At 42.5% G+C, this 17,202-nt stretch overlaps 1 protein-coding gene and 1 pseudogene across 1 annotated transcript in view; one reads left to right on the top strand and one right to left on the bottom strand.

Moving 5' to 3' along the window:
* Nucleotides 1–1,207: 1,207 nt before the first annotated feature.
* LOC109474466 lies at nt 1,208–3,047 on the top strand (annotated as a pseudogene).
* A 1,196-nt stretch (nt 3,048–4,243) lies between these two features.
* LOC109474539 (ABC transporter G family member 14-like) overlaps nt 4,244–17,202 on the bottom strand; it is a 39,276-nt gene continuing 26,317 nt past the window's right edge. The window contains exons 6-19 of the mRNA XM_019774865.1: nt 11,249–11,430; nt 10,579–10,757; nt 10,133–10,238; nt 9,830–9,930; nt 9,292–9,453; nt 8,765–8,858; nt 8,442–8,505; nt 8,012–8,151; nt 7,624–7,697; nt 7,062–7,211; nt 6,681–6,738; nt 6,094–6,308; nt 5,517–5,725; nt 4,244–4,841 (exon numbers count right to left, since the gene is read on the bottom strand). Coding sequence (XP_019630424.1) covers nt 4,454–4,841; nt 5,517–5,725; nt 6,094–6,308; nt 6,681–6,738; nt 7,062–7,211; nt 7,624–7,697; nt 8,012–8,151; nt 8,442–8,505; nt 8,765–8,858; nt 9,292–9,453; nt 9,830–9,930; nt 10,133–10,238; nt 10,579–10,757; nt 11,249–11,430 — 2,122 coding nt within the window. The 3' untranslated portion in view covers nt 4,244–4,453. The remainder of the gene's footprint in view (nt 4,842–5,516; nt 5,726–6,093; nt 6,309–6,680; nt 6,739–7,061; nt 7,212–7,623; nt 7,698–8,011; nt 8,152–8,441; nt 8,506–8,764; nt 8,859–9,291; nt 9,454–9,829; nt 9,931–10,132; nt 10,239–10,578; nt 10,758–11,248; nt 11,431–17,202) is intronic.

The raw sequence follows: 17,202 nt of genomic DNA, 5'->3' as shown, positions 1-17,202 counted from the left end.
GGTGATTTCTGTGGTATATTTCCAGTTGAATATGTGTTCCGACTTGATTAGCCGGCATGGCAGGTTTTCGTAAATTCTTTGCAGTTGGCAGATTTTGGTTACTTAGCGGTCTACAAATAACATGATGTACTGTATTTACAAACGCTCTAAGTATCAGGAAAATTGTCTTTTCCTTTCCCAATGGCAAAGTGAAGCTCACACACACTGTGACAGTTCACATTCCTTGCTTCAAGTGGCCCAGCGGAATCGTGCTTTCGCTTCAGTGGGGCCGGGGGGTGTGCACATTATTTGGAAGAGCACTCCATATTTGGAAGAGCACTCCATATATAGGAGCCCGGATGGTAGATGGCGCGTAAAAATTGCGAACTTTGTCGTTCAATTTTGCGGTCAAAATGTGGCCCTGGCAAAAAATATGTTATAGATTATAAAAATAGACCAAAAAGTCTACCATGTCAGATAGAGTTTTTTTTCTATATTAGTATTTCCAAAAAGTCCTCAGGCACCCTTCAATATGACCTTAAGGGAAGAGAGTTGTGATTTGCCGAGAGCTCAATGAGTATTCATCGGAACTCTTATAAAAGGGGAGGGGGCGGTTATACCTTGCCTGGGTGGCAGACGCTGGCGTTCATAAGCGATAGATTTTTTGTGGGCCCGGGAGAAGCACTAATGTCCGCTACAAGAGTATTCGCCGCCCAAACGCAAACCCAGTCTGCTGCCCAAACCCTTTATCTTTCAGAGCCAAATCAGGGTTGGCCTCCATGGTGTGCTAGCCTCCGCAGTGGCTTACCTCCATATGGCAGGCCCAAACTTGTGTTTTGGTGCGTCTTTGTGCTTAATTAACCTTAGACAGTAAGTGGAACTGGAAGTCGAAAAAGCCGATAATCAGAAAACAACACACCCGACAGGGATCCTAATAGTACAGTATTGTGTGCAGTCTGCAAGAATTCAAGGAATTTTATCCACAGGTAGGGAATGAACACAGGAATCTCTGGGATTTTGCTGACATACATGTATGCCCACATTCACTGACGGGTCAGGCCCGTTACACTAGTAGTGAAATTCCAGGAAACCCTTGGGACATTTCCCCCCATGAGCAGACCTGCTATTTCAAACCATAGAGGTAGATCCCTATAACCTCCTTGTTCAAAGTGAAAGTTGCAATGCTGATAACATTTCAACATTCTTGAATTCACAGGTGAACGGTGACAGACTCACAGAGCACAGTGAGACAGACATGGCTGACACCTCCGTGGTCTCATACTGCAGTTCCCATGCCTCCAAGCTGCTGCAGGGCCTGGACAGTCTGAGGACCAGCGGCAAGCTGGTCGACACTCAGCTGTGCGTGGGTGGGCGCGAGATCCCCTGTCACCGCGCCGTCTTGTCCAGCTGCAGCGAGTACTTCCAGGCCATGTTCTGCAACGACACAGCCGAGAGTAAAGAAGAGAAAGTAGAGATCCGTGAAGTCAGTTATGAAGCAGTCAAGGCGGTCGTAGACTTTGCGTACACTGCGAAGGTGACCATCACAGAGGAGAACGCGCAGACTCTCCTCGAAGCCTCAAATCTGTTGCAAGTCTTGCCGATCAAGGAGGCGTGTGCAGACTTCTTACAGAGGCAACTGGACCCCTCAAACTGTCTTGGGATTCTCAAGTTCGCAGATACCATGTCGTGCCAACAGCTTCTTAAAGCAGCAGAAAAGTACGCCCTCAAGGAGTTCACAGAAGTGGTGAGACAAGAAGAGTTCTTACAGCTGACCTCTAAGGAGCTGTGCGGGTACATCTCAGACAACGACTTGAACGCAGAGAAAGAGGAAGCCGTGTATGATGCAGTTCTGGTCTGGGTGAGTCACAATCGTAAGGAGCGTACAAAATCGCTTCCCGAAGTCATGGCCCACGTGCGGTTTCCATTTGTCGATCCCGTGTTCCTTGTGAAAACTGTGGAAACAAACAGCATGGTGGCATCCTCACCGGAGATCCAAGCCTTCCTCCGTGAAGCCCGACTGTACAGACTCTCCCCCGACGGAAGTTTCCTCCCAGCGCACCAAACCCAGGAAGGTATCCGGCTTATCCAATGTTGTTGTGGTCATTGGAGTTCAAGCTCAGCCTGAACGTCTTGATCAGTGGCGCCACACTACATTTTACTACAACCCGGACTATCAGTATGCGGGCTGGGTCAACCTACGTAAACTGCCTGATCAAGATCCTGAACCTTCTGCAGCTGTTTCGCGCAGCCCTCCATTGTCGTCTTACGCTGTCACTGCAGTTGGGAACAACATCATGATATCCGGCGGGATGTTCTCCAGGAAGACTTTCGGTGATACATGGATCTACGAGCCCCACATTGGACTTTGGAAGAAGGTAGCTGCCATGAACACCCCACGGATTTTCCATACACTCTCTGTTCTGAATGGTAAGGTGTACGCTATAGGAGGGGCATCTAGTGTAGATGGAAACAGCACGCTTAACAGTGTTGAAGTGTACACCCCAGCGAGCAACAAGTGGTCGCCATGTAGTGCCTACCTTCCTCAGGCTCTACGTGACCATACAGCCGTGTCAGTGGACGACAAAATGTACGTCATCGGAGGACGTACCTCTTCTGGAGAACCCTGTATGGAAGTCTTGTCTTGTGCGTTTAGCAACACAACTGAAGACTGGAGGCACGTGTCGTCCCTTCCTAACGCCATGTTGCGGCTAAAAGCTGCTGCTGTGCAGCCCGATATATACATCGTAGGAGCAATGCCATCCAGCAAAATGCCTTCCTTCTTGTGCTACAAGCCCCAGACTAACACATGGATACATCTGACACGCCACCTGAACTGGCTCTTGCGCTTTATCACATGTTCCATGGCAGTGTGCGACGGCAAACTCTACGTCATCCAGACAGGAAAGACTCACCATACAGAAACTCCAAACACGTCTGTTAAGACCCATGTTGCACTCGTGTATGATCCGACCACCGACACAGCTGAGAGGCCTGATAACATGGTCCTGGAGAACTACTGTGCATTCGGGTGTGTGACCATGCTGAAAAACTTCAACAACCTCAAGTAGGAGGATCACTGGTGTACAACATCTTTGTCTGTTTAATTATAAAGAGTATCAAGACTAGACATGGTAAGACATGTTCAGACACTTGAAAAGACCAGAGAGATTCAGGTACTGTTTTGGGGAACCAACAAGATTTATTCAACAAAAATACTGAACTTCTTATACAACAATACAAGTAAGTACATATTGCAAGTTTTATTACCATTTCCTTCTTGGATAAACAATTTTTGAAACAGACAGAACAGTACATTTATAAATGTACCTGTATTATGGTCAATAAAACTACAAGAACATTGTACCTTTAAACCAGTCTGTCAAGGACAAAAAAATAAATCACAACTGAAGTCAGAACAAATTCAACAGAATCGATGACAAAATGATTTGCAACTTGTGCTTCTTTTGAGGAAAGAAGATGCAACAAACGAATACCAGTAAACCAACAACCATTATAATGACATGAGCATTTTGGTTTATAGGCCACAATAAACTAATACTGGATCACAGATTCAAAGAAGAAAACATGAGAACTGGAAATAGAGTCTGGTAAGAAGTCTGTACCCAAGGTAAAGATTTTGTAGGTACAGAGTTTCTGTAAATAAATTGTCCTATTAAAAATTGTTCTGAGATACATGTACATTGGCCTGTTACAATTTCCTTACCTTTCCTAATTCTATCTCTTGATTCATAAAATGTCACAAGGCCCATGCAATGTGTTGAACCTTTCCTAATACTTTTGCACGTGATTTCTTTCATATATGTCTATTTACTAATCTATTATCTTTAAAAAATTATCAAAATTAATGTCATGATTTCTGCCACATTCCTGAGTACATTGCAAGTACATGTACATCTGATTACAAAATGGATCTGATACATTCCTATGACACTTGCATCTATAGTTATTATACAGTAATACTGGCATCCACAGAAACAATGCTAAAAGAAATAAAATATTGCTGTTTAAAATTTCGAATAAATCTTTTTATCCTTTTAAACTGTATATGAAACTCTTAGAGTAGATGCAATAATATTAGAATTAATAGTACATGTACAGAGGGACACAATGAAAAAAGACTAACTGCTGCCAGAGGCTATTGCAACAACTCTGAGCTGCAGAACACTAAGTCTTGCATAATCATAATCATAACTAGTCATGATCAATGCCAATTAAAATCAGTTGTCTTTTAAAGACTTGAATGAGTATTTGCAAGGTGGCCACTATAGACACGATTCTTGATTTTGATAAAGTTCAATTAAGAAAATAATCTAAAGGCCACCAAAATATGGCCACTATGGCCAGGTGGTCCTTTTACAGATGTGGTCCTTATACTATACCATTTGCCTCTATTCTGTGAGTTTAAAAGACAGAAGATAGACTGCACACTTTAAAACTTTGGTTAAAAACTGCTCTATTTGGGTTTCCTGAAGTACCTGAGTACCAGGTAACCGAGGTATCTAAACCCAAACATGATGCCCAACAACACAATAACATCCACCCACATCGGAAATCTTGCTCCCAGCTGCAGTAGGATCTCCTCTGACGGTATGTGTACCGTGGGCAGCGAAGGTGGTACCATGGTGGTGCTTACCATGGTACTGCTTAGAGAAGTTGTAGCTTGAGTTGTGGTGTTTAGGATAACTTCTGAGGTGGAGTTTAAGGCTGATGCAGTGGTGGTGAGGAGGGAGTTAAGGGTGGTAGCAGCAGCAGTTCCGATGTTCCCCACTGTTGTAGCTTCTGTTGATGTTGAGTTTAAGGCATTGATACAGGTGCTGAACAGGGACTTGTCTGTGCTGCACCTGGAGATGGAGAAAAAGGCATTGCAAAGTTCCACTCTGATTCAAAAATTGTGCAAAGTGTGATAAGTGTGATTTAGCCTCCAGTAGCTGTATAGAATATCAGATATACTTATCTTCATCATTCCTTGCAAGACATAAGGCAGTGACTTTTTTCTTCCATCTGGGTCTGATATGTTGTTGTTGATATAGGTCTGATATAGTGCAGATATATTGTTTTTTTATTATTCTCATATTTCATTGTTACTATTATTCTATACAGCTCATGCCTGTAAAACACTGTGATAGGCACTGAGAAGGCCTGTTGATATAGGTCTGATATAGTATAGATACAATGTATATTGTTTTTTTTTATTATTCTCATATATCATTGTTACTGTTACTCTGTACAACTCATGCCTGTAAAACACTGTGATAGGCACTGACCTGTTGATATAGGTCCGATATAGTGCAGATACAATGTATATTGTTTCGTTTTTTTTTTATAGGCCTGAGAAGGCCTGTTGATATAACTGTTAGGTCTGATATACTAGTGCAGATACAATGTTTTTTGTTTTTTTTTATTATTCTCATATATTATTGTTACTGTTACTCTGTACAGCTTATGCCTGTAAAACACTGTTATAGGCACTGAGAAGGCCTACCCTGTATAAAAAAAAACAGAAGTAAATAAACTACCTGTACAGATGTTCTGGAGTGAAGTGTACGGTGAGTTGTGCCTGGAAGGAGTAGTTGAGGAAGGTGAGGTACTGCACCCAGGTCAGCCAGAACGGGATGTCAGAGTTGTAGAACCCTCCCAGCAGTAGGTTAGACAGCATGAACACTGACACCGCAACCAGGCCCTCACGGAACTCAAAAAACACTGAACTCATGAAGAATCCTATGGACTGGGGAAGGAAAAACAGCATTCATGAAGAAAACTATGGACATTATTAGTAAAAAGATATGTATGTATGAAACTATTGCCAACGATAAGCCATCTGAACCATGGCAGGCTTTCTTCTGATTTGAATTCATTCATTCAACCATCATGTCCTACCCTTCATCCATCCATCCATTCTTTCATCCACCCATCCCTTCATGCATTCATTCCCTCCCTGCATCCTTATGTTAATTACCTGAGCAGTAAGTGCACTCAGCATGAGAAGACTCCATGTGGAGAAGAAGCCTGCAGCATTACCAAACCCACACATGGGGTAGCACAGATATCCTTCATTCATCCCTCCATCCATTCATTCCCTCCATCCTTCCTTACCTGTGCAGTGAGTGCACTCAGCATGAGAAGACTCCATGCGGAGAAGAATCCTGCAGCATTACCAAACCCACACATGGGGTAGCACACAGATATCATGAATGTAGGGAGCAGCAGCATGAGAGGTGCCTCGCTGGTCACCTTGGCCAGGTAGTAGGACGACAGGCGGTAGGAACCGGCTAACCGCTCTTTATTTACCACAAGCCTCTCCGATGGAACTGTGGAAGAGACAAACACAAGATGTTACCTGGGTTGCTAGAAAAATGTATATTCTTAGGTAACAACTTAGGTCAGGTTGTCAACACTACGCGATCCAACACAGTACTTAATTTTGATTCAGACAGGAAGGTTGTACTATTGGAGGTCAAAAAAGGCCTCCCCACAGGCTGCTGGGAAGCAAGTGCATGGTACAGTTGAGGCACACGAAAATGACTAAAACCAGAAATTCACAACAACTCTTAGATACTTAGTACTTCATGGAGATATGAAATCTTTGACTTCTTGCCATGTTTCTGTAATAGGCATTACATATTTCTGTAAAATGACTTGTTTACAATGTTCTGATACGCAACTTCAAACTTTGTACTTACATGCTAACAGAGCATCAGCCATTGGCATAAACCCCCAGTATGTGATCAAGAAGAAAATCTGAAAGGCACAAAATAGATGAATTCATTTAACGTTACATTTTTATGTAACATAAGAGCATTCCTCCCTGTATATATATATACAGGTAGGCATGCTCTTATGTAATCTATTTTTTCTTCAGTTTAAAATGACTACTCTGACTTCTAACTTTTCTTTCTACGTTTAAAATGACTAGAATATTCTCTAGGGTAATGAACATAGTTGTTTACACCTACACAAGTACTACCCTAACTACACACATCTAGCAGCCATTCCACTCCCAGAAACTTGATAACACATCAATGTATGATGACAATGACAATCAAGATCTCAAGAAAACTTACGGCTCCCGAGACATCTCGAATCTTCTCCTCCACGAGGGGAGTCTGGAACCACACCAGAGCCAAGATGAGGGTGACACCGATGTTCTGTATCCAGTTTAGGCGCGAGTACAGCCTGGGTTTGGCCTCCTTGAAGTTCCTGTGGGTCAAAACCTGACAAAACAGAAGTTTTAAACCCTCAGCCTCTGACTCTGAGCAGCACAAACATGTACACGCATCTCCTAGAACTTAAGAAATCATCATTTTCTGTCATGCTCTGATGCAGAATCTTTTAAATTAAACATTGAATCAGTGACAAATCCAGGCCTTGAAATACTTCTAGTACATGCACTAGTCTAGTGGCTCCTGCATTTGCTGGGTTAGTGCAGGTACAATTGGTAACATTACAGTTACTTCTGATATCTTCATGCACCTAACCTGCAGGTCTAGGAGATAAACCTTCTGCAACACTAGAGTGTATGTGGCTAGTTGTGGCCCTGTAAACACTCCCAGAACTGAAAGGAAACTAGTGGTGCAGGTAACACAGGTCTGGTTATGAATGTTATACAACAGAAGTTACATGTACCTTGTATTGTGTCAGGAAACCAGTTGGCCATTTTGCCTCCTTCTCACCCTCCCCCATATCCACAGCTACAGCTCCTGGAAGGAAACACTTCTAGTGAACATTCAAAACGATCTAGAGCTACACGTAGTTAAGCTCAAATGCTGTCCCAAATGTGGACAATTTGCATCCGCCCTCAAATCCCCTGTAAAACCTCATTTTGTACCAAATTCTTAACAATGCAGCAGCGACACCTAGCTGCAGTGTGAAGTACTGCACCAAGAAAGGTGACAGAGTCACTGAAACATCAGCAGGCTGTGTATAATAGAATATTTTCAATAGATAACCAGTGATCTACCAACCTGATGAAACTTTTTACCAGTGATTCTGTACTGTAATTTATTGTACTTACCCTTGGGAACATGGTTCAGATGCACGTTGTTGGGACCCAGCCCGTTTCTGTGGTTCAGTCCGCTGATGGTTTTGATGTTTTTCCTCCCGGTTGCCATGGTTTCACTGGAGCCTGTCAGGGGGGACAGGGTCGAGACTTTCCTGCAAGATCGAGAGAATAAGATGTTCAATTTAGAAAAAAATGACAATTCAAATTATGTTAAAAGTCTAAAGGAAGCCATCTATTACTCTCCAAGCAGAGGTTGATGGGTCCACTTTCAAAATGGACCATATATAAAAAGGTTAAAATCTTTCCCCATCAGCCTCTGCTTTGAGAGTAGCCATCTATAACAGGGCTCATGAAACCTTTTCTTCACCTGGTAAAAGGTAATTATTTGGTAAAGGTAGTCCTATAGCCTTTTTGAGGCCATAACCTTTCCACAATGTCTCACCTCATCTCATTGGAAGCATGGATGATTCTCTTCTCTACTTCATCACTTTCCTTTACTTTCTCCACTGGAATAAGAAAAAAAAAGAAACATTAATCTTTTCTGCAGCAATTTGCAGGTCGTAAAACCTCAAAATCAATATCTTCAAAAGATCAGATCAGATTTTTTTCACAATTATTCATCAAGACCCTACGTGTTTGTCAAAATTCTATTTAAAACAGTCGTTCTATTTAACACTTTATTCATGTAGATTTACATGTGCTAAAAGTAAAAGGGTGAAATATGCATATTGAATGTTCCTAAATACTATACATGTATAAACTTACAGATGAAGTCAGCGGGATTGTAGTTAGGTTTGGGCTGCATCCCCAGTCTGCTGAAGAACTCCAGGATGTTATGGGCATCTCCAAAATACGCAATCTGTAAAATACAGTAAGAGAAATCAGTGGGCTGTACATTTAACATACTCAAGAATATTTTCTTGGTTCCCAGGGTTTTGCAGGAAATTAATGGAGAGGGCACTGTGAGGCAAAACAAGGAATACTGCATCCTGTAACAGATCCAGTTGAGTTAGCAGTTCCATTACTTACTTCTAACTGTCAACTTACTTCTCCATCAGACAAAAGTAACAGCTTCTACATATCTGACTGGAAGATTGGTAATTAGTTAATGAGTTCATGGTTGGTTAATGAGTTAACAGTTAGTTAATGAGTTATAGCCTAACTCACCTCTCCATCAGCCATGAGCAGCAGCTTGTCGAACATGTGGTAGATCTGACTGGAAGGCTGGTGGATGGGTTAGTGATTAGTTAATGAGTTAGTGGTTTAAGTTAATGAGTTATAGCCTAACTCACCTCTCCATCAGCCATGAGCAGCAGCTTGTCGAACATGTGGTAGATCTGACTGGAGGGCTGGTGGATGGTAGTGACGACTGTCTTGTTGTGCTGTTCTGTGTACTGTTTCACTGTTGTCATCAGGCTGTACGCCGTGCTAGAGTCTAGGCCAGAGGTCGGCTCCTGGGGACAAAAAAGAATAAACACATAAAGAGATTGTTTAAAGAGTTTGTCTGTAACAGAACTTACAGGAGGTCCCTATTAACGTGTTGTGTTGTGGCTTAAAAGCTCCTGCTTTGTAAACGAAATTGTGTTGAAAGCTCTCTGTTTGAAGTGTTGCTTATTCTGAGGGAAGGGATCAAGATAGTAAAGCTGTTGTGGTTTGTTCCTGTAGTCACGTTGAAGTATTTAAGATGCTTTAGTCACAATAAGTGAATACAAGTGGAAGTTTAGTGCCTGTACCTGAGACCAGCCAGGATTTGAACTCACGACCTCTGGGTCATTAATCTGTAACTGGACTAAGCAGGCTACAGTGTGATGACATGAGGGACTGACTCACATCTAGCAGCATGAGGGAGGGATCTGTCAGCAGCTCACTGGCGATGTTAGCTCTCTTCTTCTCACCGCCTGACAAACCTCGCTTCAGGTCTGTTCCTATCACTACAGAACAGACATGGACAAAATAAAGACATGAATTGATGAAACAGTGAGTCTTTCAAACATAAGAGTTCAAAACACTTACAGTCATATTTCAACTCCAAAACTCATGATCTTCTCTACTCTCACCTCCTTGTTGTGATAGAGGGTTAGGTAGGATTATTACTAACTCTACCCATCAACTGGCCAGCAGTGTGTCACTCACGTGTATCCAGACATTTCCTGATGTCTAAAGCGTCGACGATCTCCTCTACTTTCTTCTCTTTCTCATGGTACGGCATTTTCTCTGGCAGTCTCAACATGGCTGTGAACTGACAGATCAAACATAGAAAATTAAGAAAATCAATTAGTCAAATTCTTAACAATGGATTGCATGTATCTCCTGCATGGTTTTGTATTCTCCAAACCACAATATTACTACCTTGTGCTAGTTCTGATGGTAATATGATATTGCGTTATGCATAGCACTTAGAAAGTTAGTCATTCCAATACAGGATAGCATTTCTGCATTTCTTATACTTATAGCTTGGTATGGATAGCTTGGTATCCAAACCTAATGTAGCTGCCGAGTCCATTTTTCCTCTTTAGTCCCTCTGTACCTAAGACTTGCTTTGCATACCTGTACATTTTGTGTATGACTTGAAGACTCACCATGAGTGTTTCTCTAAGTGTGAGGTTCCCTAGGAAGATGTCCTGCTGTAAGACGTAGCAGATTTTCCTCTTGATACGTTTTGTGATTGGCCCTCCATTGACGAGAATCTCCCCGGCCTTCAGGTGTTCAGGAGAGACTCTTCCTGACAAGACACTCAGGAGGGTCGTCTTTCCAGAACCTTGGGAAGACAATGTGTGTATTTATTTATCTATCTATCTATTGAGATTTGTGGAAGGATTGACATAACAGGTAGTTTTCACCTTTTCAACATGTCAAACCTGAGAACTAATTAAGGTTTCAACCACTCGCACCAGGGAGGACCCCTGCTCTTTTCGACAAGTGTTGCACTGGTGGGATCTTTAACGTGCTCAAGGTGTATATATGTATATATTGTATATAAATACTGCACATATATCTGTATCCTTTTGTTGTGACCTGTACTTACTACAATTGTGCTATACTCAGTATAGGACTGGAAAATGATTATTCATTCAATGGCCTGCAATTTTTGCCACTTGCTTTTGGGTGCTGTCTACAAATTATGAAAACCCAAAACTAATAAAAGGCCTGATTACACACTCACTCACTCAGTCACTCACTATCCAGCTTATCGTCTGTTGTTCCCTGTCCTCCGATTGTTCATCATGGAAAAAAGAGATAACCACTCACCACTTGGTCCCATGACAGCGAGCAGTTCCCCAGGTTTGACTGTTCCTGACACATCATGTAGGATGTCCTTCCCGTCTATCTGCACATAGATCCCCCTGAAGTGCAGGTTCACCCCCTCCTTCACAGACCTCCTGTGGAGGGGGGCCGTGAGTCTGGACAGCTCCTCACCAGTCTGCATACCTCTGGGGAAACATGAAGTTATAGTTCAGTTATTTCACCAGGAAAGACATGTGGCCTGTTGTCGATTTTAATGGACTCCTGTGGTGAGAACCCTGACATGAAATAACACAACATTACAGCATATGATCAGGTCAATAAAATTAACCCTTTGGCTGCTGGTGTTTCTGCCCATTATATCTTCTCTGTGCCAGGGTTTCCAGACTCTTTTGAAATAGCTAGGGAGGTAACGTTACTTAACCTTTGTTTTAAACCTTTATCAAGAACTAGAAATTCATAGGAACTTAAGTAGACTTCATATGTAGAATACAGACAGAAACATTATGACTATAAAGAGTATTCTGTATTAGAATGAAAGTTTAACTGTGTTGGAACTTGGAAGTTTAACAATAGTGTTGTGGTACAGAGCTAACACTTACTTTCTGAGATTTGCAAACAGAGAGTTAAACTGCAAGATTATGTTCAAGAAGCCAACACATTTTTTAAATGAATGAATGAATGAGTCAGCAGGTTCAAACTGAGGTCAACATGCGGATAATTCCACCTTGGTCCTTTATTTTATGCCGGTATTTACATGTCCGTATTTAACGTTACACATAAAACCGATGTGTTGCAAGTAAAATCAAGAAGGTTAAATACAAGGTAAAATTAAACTAAAACTTCCACTAAGTACAAAACACACATGTATAACATTAACACACCACGAAAAAATAGCAGACATTCTGATATAACGGTACATGAAGGAGCATTAAGGAGGTTTATGCTTGCTCGTGTATTCTCTAAAATGCAACATCAGTAACTTGTGATAGTGCAAATTATGATTAACTGCATACAGCATTCAAGCAAGGACATTATACACAGAGTCAAGCAAATTATCATCGAGGTATCCTCATGGTATCCTCACTACATAGCACACCGGAAAGACAGACAAACTGGCCAAGGAGGTGGTGTATTTCAGGCCAACAGAGATGATCTAATTGTTACCCATAGGCCAGACCTTGACACAGACTGCGAGGTTCTGTGGACACAAACTCAACTTGCAGGAAGGAAACCACTGATAATAGGTACATACTACAGACCCCCATCAGACCAGGGAAATAGTCTGGATGAACTTGACAGGTCTATAGGTAAAATGGGAGCAAAAATAAACTCTGACAATGTGATCATTCTTGGCGATTTCAACACCCCTGGCATCAAATGGGATACTATTGTAGCTGACAACAGTCAGGCCTACACAGGCCAAGCAGAGAAACTACTAAACCTAATGGATAACCACGGGTTATTTCAAACAGTCCAGGAACCAACTAGAAATGGTAATCTCTTGGACCTGGTCTTAGTTAATAACCCCAACATAATTGAGAAGACCACAGTAGTCCCGGGGATAAGTGACCACGACATGGTTCTAGTGGACGTTAACCTGGCACTGAAACAAAACAGGAAACCTAAGAGAAAAGTGTACATCCGCACAAAAGCCGACGAACCAGCCATTAAGAAAGACCTAAAGGATTATGCAACTAACTTTCACAAAAGAACTCAGGATATGTCAGTTACACAGAAGTGGTCAGACTTCAAAGACAAAATGAAAGACACGATGAACAAGCACATCCCAAGTAAGATAACATCAAGCAGATACAACTTGCCTTGGTTCAACAGAAACCTAAGGAGGCACTGTCGTAAGAAGCAGCGGCTCTATAACAAAGCTAAGAAAACAGGCCAAGAGGAAGACTGGAACAAATATAAGAGAGTTAAGAAGGGAGTTCAGAAAAGCATAAGACAAGCACACTCTAAATACGTGGCAGACATACTGGGAGAAGCTATAGTTGACAAACCCAAACATTCTGGTCGTACATAGAAGGACTGAGGAAAGACCTTGTCGGGGTAGCACCCCTAAAGGTGGGAAATACCATCATCAGTGACAGTGGGAAAAAAGCAGAAGTACTCAGTTCACAGTTCAAAAGTGTTTTCACAGAGGAAGACACCACAGATATGCCATCTCTAGGCCAGCCCTGTACTCCTCCAATGGAACATATAGTAGTTTCTACTGATGGTGTCGAAAAAATGCTTCAAGGTCTCAATCCCTCTAAAGCATCCGGACCAGACCAAATACCACCGTGGTTCCTCAAGTTGACAGCTAGTGAAATCGCGCCTGTTCTAACCAATATTTTCCAACACTCGCTAAACACTGCAGAAATCCCTAAAGATTGGGGGGATGCAAATATATGCGCCATCTTTAAAAAAGGAGATAGGGCGGTCCCCAGCAATTACAGACCTGTTTCACTGACCTGCATATCCTGCAAACTACTTGAACATATTATCCATAGCCAAATCATGAAGCACCTAGAAAGTTATAGTATATTAACAGATTACCAGCATGGATTCAGAGCCAAACGATCCACAGAAACACAGCTTATACTAACAGTCCATGACATAGCTGGCGCACTAAACAGTAAACGGCAGGTAGATTTAGCAATACTTGATTTCACTAAAGCCTTTGATAAAGTCCCCCATGGCAGGCTCATCTCAAAACTGGAGTATTATGGAATCCAAGGCCCTACGCTGAATTGGTTAAAGGCTTTCCTGACCAACAGGGAGCAAACAGTAGTGGTTGAAGGGAAGGCGTCGGCTCCAGTTAAAGTAGCGTCTGGGGTCCCTCAAGGAACCGTCCTGGGGCCATTGCTCTTTCTCTTGTATATAAATGACCTACCAGATCAGCTTGACTCAAATGTGAGGTTATTTGCCGATGACTGTCTATTGTATGTAGAGCTTTCTACACAGACCGACTCACAACTTCTCCAAAAAGACCTGAACACCCTGGAAGAATGGCAAAGCAAATGGCTCATGCAGTTTAATCCCGAAAAATGCTACATTATGCACATAACAAACAAACGAACACCACATGCAACTAGCTACCAGTTTTGTGGTCAGGCTTTAGCAACCACAAAAATCCATCCGTATCTGGGTGTCACGCTGACAAGCGGACTGAAGTGGGGTACACATGTTAATAATATCACAACTAAGGCGAAACAGACATTGGGAGTGATTAAACGTAATCTGTGGGCATGTCCAACTAGAGTAAAATCACTTGCATACACGTCACTTGTAAGACCGAACCTAGAATACGCTGCGACAGTATGGGATCCATATACAAAGAAAGACAAAGACAAATTGGAAAGGGTACAGAATCAAGCTGCAAGATTCTGTATGAACAACTATGTAAGAGGTGCTAGTGTCACGGAAATGAAAAGAAACCTACAGTGGACTTCACTGGAAGACAGAAGAAAGATGTCTAGACTATGCATGATGTACAAAATGACTAATAAACTGGTGGATGTCCCAACTACTAAGTACCTAATACCAGCCCAGAAGAGAACAAGAAATAGCCACACATTCAAGTACCAGAGTTATCAACCAAGGATTGAGGTGTTCAAGAATTCATTCTTTCCTAGAACTATCGCAGAGTGGAACTCACTGTCACCAAGTACAGTAGGGGCATTGTCAATAGATAGCTTTAAACAATGTCTAGAGCTAGAAGTTCAAGGGTTAGGTGTAACAAGTCGATCGGTGTAATATAGCCAGCTGCCGCCGCGCCGCGTGCCTGCGAAGCTGGTGTGTTACGCCGAAAGGCGGTTATACCGGCTATACAGATACAGATACAGATACAGATGGTTTACCGCAAGGTTCCAACCTTACCTGATGACGCGCGCCTGTTGACAGATTTCTGTCCGAATTCTGCGCTTTTCGATGAAAGTATTCTCGTGCAACGGTTGTAAAATTATACCCAAAACTGACAGAAGGCGGTAGACCTGGTTACAGCGTAGAAATGAAGGAAACCGGACCGTTATTCGCTTTTATATAGGCCAGATTTCCACGCTGTCCCGGGACCAGCCAGGCAGGACGTTGACCTGAACGTGACCTCATCGGGAGAAACCACTTCTATGAAATTTGACAATATACGATTTCTTTACATATTACTTGGAGCAAATAACACCTTTTAGAGGATTGATCATGTCAGATTATTATTGTGGTCATTTGAAGACTCTAACATGGAAAAAGTTAGGACTTTCTTGGTCCCACATATAAACTAATATGAAACTTTTAAGGCTCCCATCTCAGTAAATGGTGTGGCCCACCTCGTGACGTAACGGCGAGACTTACGCAACCTTGTGTAAGCATTTGACCGAAAGTTTTAAATATTTGGCAGGAAATCTTTAAATAGGGTGAGGCCTGGTAGTTTCTTGGAACGTTGCATCATTAGATGCAACATTACTACTTATAGAAAATCTGTGAGTTAGCATCGGGTAAGAATTTAACACGTTCCGGTGATGAGGAAAATTACAATTTGCACCAGGCACGGTTCACAGACGCGCTGAGTGTCCCAAACCGTGCCTGGGCACAGTTTGGGAAAAGACACGGTTCAGGACACAACAAGGCCTAGCCATCCCCCAACAGACATTGTAAAATAAACGGGATATCAGAACACACGTGAGGCCGCACATGGGCAAACATGTCTGACCCATATGCAGTTTTCCCGCCATAGCGCGATGGGGCCGCAGTGCTGAATATGGAATGAATGTGTGACCTCTTTTTCACCTCATACAAACTCAGGATCACAAGTACGTATTCCACCAAGCCAATGAACAATCACCAAAGTGTATAGAAAGGCTTTGCTTTCTCATTTGGCAGACCAAACTGTGTGACTATAATGGCCTATAATCTACGTGTAGAATACATGTACTAGGGAGGCCTGGCAGAAACTTAGGTGTTTTACATTATTATTAAGCATATTAAGCACGAGTGTATGGATAGATACTGACATTGTCACCATGCAACGAATAACGTTTAGAGAACAATGTTAAGTGATTTTGCTCGCACTGTTTGCAAAATCAAATAGAAATGTATTATAAATTCAAACTGCAAAGCTTTACCTTGCTAATGGGCAAACGTCTATGTAAGCATAACCTTTTTAATAGCGTGACTCAACAGTGCGCTTAACGTCGTTGCCTCAGGCATATGAACTTTAAAAGGCCGTTCTCAGTCCTACAGCCCGTTTGGTCGACTTATATCTAACTACAAGTAGCCAGAACACGGTGATACCAAACCGCAAGAACTACGAGTACGAAACACTCTGTCTCTGACATTAGATTTAAAAGAAGTTAACACTTTAAAAAATTACTTAATTATTAGCCTGGGTACCATCCGGATTTTCGCTCCGCAACGCCTCGAAAAAATTTTTTTCGAGCGTTGCGGAGCGAAAATCCGGATGGTACCCAGGCTAGTAAACACTGATCATGAGCTTGAAATAGTCGAGGAGAATTGTTAGATTTTCAGGAAATCAAGATGCAACTGTTCTTACGTGAACGCAGGGTTCGCCGTGCCCTGTCCTACACCGCCCTGTTCGCTGGGGACCTTGGGGTAGAACCCGTTCTTGTGCTGGGCCGGCGGGTTGGTTGTACCGTCCTGTACCGCCATGTCGTTCTGGTGGGATCCTTGGTTTGTATTTTCCACCACGTCGCTCATTTTGCGGGTGCTGTGAAGTCAGTCCGTGAAGAATTGTGGCTGCTGTAATTGCGGGAACGCCGCTTTTCTTAGCTGGCCCAGGCTCGTGCAGATGGTTGGTAGCCAGAGCTCACTAGGAAACGGTCTTTAGATCCAAACTGAGGCGTCGACTCTTCTGTTGTGGGAATATGCAGAGAACACCGGCTGTCCTGAATGCAATAACGCCCCTGCCACTGAAGAGCTGGCCAGAACTTTGCAGAACGTAGGCGGCTCTGTTCTTC

The sequence above is a fragment of the Branchiostoma belcheri genome, unplaced genomic scaffold (assembly GCF_001625305.1).
Source record: "Branchiostoma belcheri isolate BF01 breed outbred unplaced genomic scaffold, Haploidv18h27 scaffold31, whole genome shotgun sequence".
In the NCBI taxonomy this organism is placed as follows: Eukaryota; Metazoa; Chordata; class Leptocardii; order Amphioxiformes; family Branchiostomatidae; genus Branchiostoma; species Branchiostoma belcheri.
This window is presented reverse-complemented; position numbering and strand designations above follow the sequence as displayed.